The sequence below is a fragment of the Sinocyclocheilus rhinocerous genome, unplaced genomic scaffold (assembly GCF_001515625.1).
Source record: "Sinocyclocheilus rhinocerous isolate Xijiao unplaced genomic scaffold, SAMN03320098_v1.1 scaffold2781, whole genome shotgun sequence".
Lineage (NCBI taxonomy): Eukaryota > Metazoa > Chordata > Actinopteri > Cypriniformes > Cyprinidae > Sinocyclocheilus > Sinocyclocheilus rhinocerous.
Genome location: NW_015630344.1, coordinates 21,291 through 25,005, shown reverse-complemented (window position 1 = coordinate 25,005; position 3,715 = coordinate 21,291). Strand labels below are relative to the sequence as shown.

The window sequence follows — 3,715 nt, the reverse complement described above, 5'->3', positions numbered from 1 at the left end:
AGCTTGTAACACTCCAAAGAGAAAGGAAAAATTGAAATCGCATCATATGACCCCTTTAAACCTGAATGAGTTTCTTTCTTCAGCTGAACATAAATGCTATTTTGAGGAACGTGGAAAACCAAACAGTTGCTGGTCTACAGTGACTTCCATAGTATTTTTTTCCTACTATCAGTTTCGATTTCATTTCGATTTATCGTGTAGCCCTACTTTTTAGTGCACGCACTTCAGGTGTACGCAGCGCTCAGAAAAAGCGCACGTCTGACCAGCACGTGAATGAAACATTTAACCGGCAAGGCTTTAAAGCACATGCAAATAATGTACTTTTGTGATTGCGAATAAGTGCAGTGTACTGTGAGAGTAACTTTACCGCTGAGTTAGCATTAGATGTGAATATATGTGGCATTGTACAGTAGGGCTGGGTAAAAAATATAGAAATCACGATTTTAATCGATTCTCATTTTTACGAAACGATATCGATTCTTATATCCCAAGAATTAATTAGTCTAGCCTGTTTTCAGTTAATGGATGGAACATTGAAGCGCACCTCCCATTCAATATATCGCAATAAGCATTGCGCGTTGGTACTTTAAATATGAAACAAAGTCTCAGATTTCAATTTATGTCCATTGTATTGCAGAATTCAAACAATAAATGCTGTTTTGGCGCTGCTTAATGTGGAATGACAGATCGCTGTAGCACCTCAGATCAACAGACGCGGCAGTGCGAGGCGCACGTGAAATGATCATCTCCTCCACATTAATACCAGTTTCAGCACAAAATAAACATCCGAAGATAAGTTAAAAGAAAGAGTACAACTTTACAATCTGTATCCTGTCTCATGTAATCTCTCAATTAGTGTTTCAGCCGAGCAAAGACGTCAATATAACAGCTTGTAAACAATTCATGTAACATCACATTTACATCAGAAATCATATTTGGTGACCATAAACTTGATAGTCAGCCAGAAAAATAATCTCCACGGATCAGCTCTAGGCATGACGAAGCGGATATTGTCCTCTTTTCGAAGGCCAAACAAAGTAGTTTCGCTTTCACAACAAAACAAACGGCGGGCTAGAGTGAGCGGAGGCGGGCGGGCTTTAGAAGCGGCCAGCGGGCTTGTGGCAACCACATGTGACGACCCGGGGCTGGACTCTGCTTCATCCACGGTGAAAGCCGATCCGGCGATCGACTCTTAACTTTTATAAAGAATATCTCTTTGGATTTGAGACTTTAGTCTTTGCAACTTTACAGATCTTCTTTATGCACCAAGAGCTTGTAACACTTCAAAGAGAAAGGAAAAATTGAAATCGCATCATATGACCCCTTTAAAAAAAACTAACTGAAGTAATTGTAACTTAATTATAAAAACTTAATTAAGTGCAATTTAAGCAGTTGAACAGCACAAATCAGCCAATTTTAACCTTCAATATTATAATGTAGTAACTGACTAAGAAAAAAAAAACTCTGGGCGTGCCTGTAGATATATATTAGCCTATATTTGAAATTCAGAAAGCGCCTGGACATCCTGCACCACCACCGAAGTGGGTCTTTGTTAGAGGAATAGATGGCGCGGACGGGATCGCAGCGCCGAAAATAATCCCACACCTTCTCGTCTTTCGCATGGTCATTTTTGAACTCACCGCAACTGACATGAAGAAAACGCATGTGAGGTCTGAGGTAAAAATGTAGTTTCCGCCCAGATAAACTTTTAAAAATAATGTATTATTTTTCAAACGTTTTATTTTAACTTGTTATTTAAAATGTTTTAAATGCAATGTTAAAATGATGGTAATTTGAATGATGAAATCATGTTTTTGTTTTTTCTATTTTTTCTTCTGTCGTGTAATCGACTATTGTTTTCAGTGTTGACTAGTAGGAGCTTTACCGTTTAGCTGACTAGACCCGCACATCCCTAGTTGAGAGATTTTTTTTCCTTGAGAAAATGTGGCATGTACTGTACCTGATATGTATCCAAAATAACAGATATTGAATCGAATCGGTAATCGAATCGAAAGCTTGTGAATGAGAATCGAATCGAATCGTGAAATTTGTGTCAAAACCCAGCCCTATTGTACAGTATATTGATACGGAGGCGTCAGAACTGCAACTGATTGAATGTGTGCTGTAGCATGATCCTACGATATTTCTTCAAAAGCAGATTGTGTAAACATTTTTATCATTACAATCAAAAATCGTCATATCGCACACCCCTATATACAGTGTACAAAATCCAAATAGTTTTTTTTGTACGACGGGGAAAAAGACAGCACTCTACCTTCTGGCCAATGCCTCCTGAGCATCCATGGCTGTGTTTCTGCCCCTGAAGGTCACAGGGCTAGCTGACCGACTGCGACTTTTTCTCCGTGCTTTCTCTGACCTCTTCTTCTTCTCCCTAGATAAAATTGGATCATCTCATAGTTTTAGTACAAATTCAGTTTCATTGAGTTTCATGCAAAATCATGAACGCACAATCTTTGTCCGACCTGCTCTTGCTACGGCTCTGATGTCTGTGCTTGCTTCTGGAGTTTGATCGAGACCTGGCCCGTCTCTTCTTGTCACGACTCCTTGATCTCCTTTCACCGCTTCGTGAGCGAGATCTTCTTTTGTCCCAGTTTCGATTATGATGTCGTCTTCAGTAAAATATAAATTAACATCTAAGAACACTAAACCTTAACACATTCACTTGTTGCATAAATTCAGCCAATGTTGAATTAAATCAAAACGATTTGTCAAATGAAAATACCTTTCCCTTGAACGTGATCTTGATAGGCTTCTTGGTCTGGAGGATTTCTTGTCTTTTCGGTGATGTCGCTCCTCCATGTCTTCAGACAGCCTGTCACGGCCTTTATCTGACATCTCCAGCTGCTCCTCTGATCCGCTCTGACATTTCAGAGCTTTCTCAGAGTCCTTCTTCCGTGCCTGTTTTAAGAAGAATTGGTCTCTTTCAGGAAAATAGTGCAATAAAGAGAGTTAGTAAGTTGGTTTAAGAACAAACTTGCCAAAATAATTCTGACAAGAAAAACAGTTTTTAAATTACAAAATCCCTATATGTCAACTTCCACCACCATCCGAGTGCAGCATATACAATTACATTTAACACAAATGAGTGAACTTAACCAGCACATTTACACCCAGTTCAGTACCAAAAAAAAAGCATGGGTGATCTTTATTGCGAGAAATGTACACAGATTTCGCACTGGCATTTTCTTTTCTCATATGCACTGTTTTTCTCCTACATAAACATAAAAGTCAACATGAAATCAAAATGAACCCCATTTACTTACACATTCCTGGTCTTACTCTACTTGACTTCTTGGTTCAGATGTTTATCTTGTCAATCTTTCTTCAAAATGTAATTAACTGACAAATCTAGTTTTTGCTTTGTCATGATGGATTTGTAAAGATGCTCTTGAGTGAATCTGACCTAGCCATCATCTTGGTTTCCAGTAGGTAGAGGCTCAAAATATAAAATATTCTAAATTACCATACATCTAGGGCTGGGCGATATAGCTAAAAAATTTATCAACGATATAATGTTTCATATCGTTCGGTATCGATAATTATTGACATTTTTTATAACCTTTATTAAAACAGAGCAATATAATTTTTTTTTACATTTAACCACTGTATTTTTAAATTAACTACATTTATTGAGACAAACAACAAATATTTTTGGTTTTAACAGTTAAACACACAATAAAAATTAAACAAATAT

The 3,715-nt window shown here is 37.6% G+C and overlaps 1 protein-coding gene across 3 annotated transcripts in view; it reads right to left on the bottom strand.

The window, feature by feature from the left end:
* The window catches only part of LOC107740083 (arginine/serine-rich coiled-coil protein 2-like), an 18,511-nt gene that overhangs the window by 4,612 nt on the left and 10,184 nt on the right, over positions 1–3,715 (bottom strand). For 2 of the 3 annotated variants that reach the window (XM_016552363.1, XM_016552364.1), the window contains exons 4-6: positions 2,744–2,919; positions 2,484–2,630; positions 2,276–2,392 (exon numbers count right to left, since the gene is read on the bottom strand). In XM_016552363.1, the coding sequence (XP_016407849.1) occupies positions 2,276–2,392; positions 2,484–2,630; positions 2,744–2,919 (440 nt within the window). Of the gene's footprint in view, positions 1–2,275; positions 2,393–2,483; positions 2,631–2,743; positions 2,942–3,715 lie in introns of all 3 variants that reach the window. The other variant, XM_016552365.1, reaches the window with a different exon arrangement.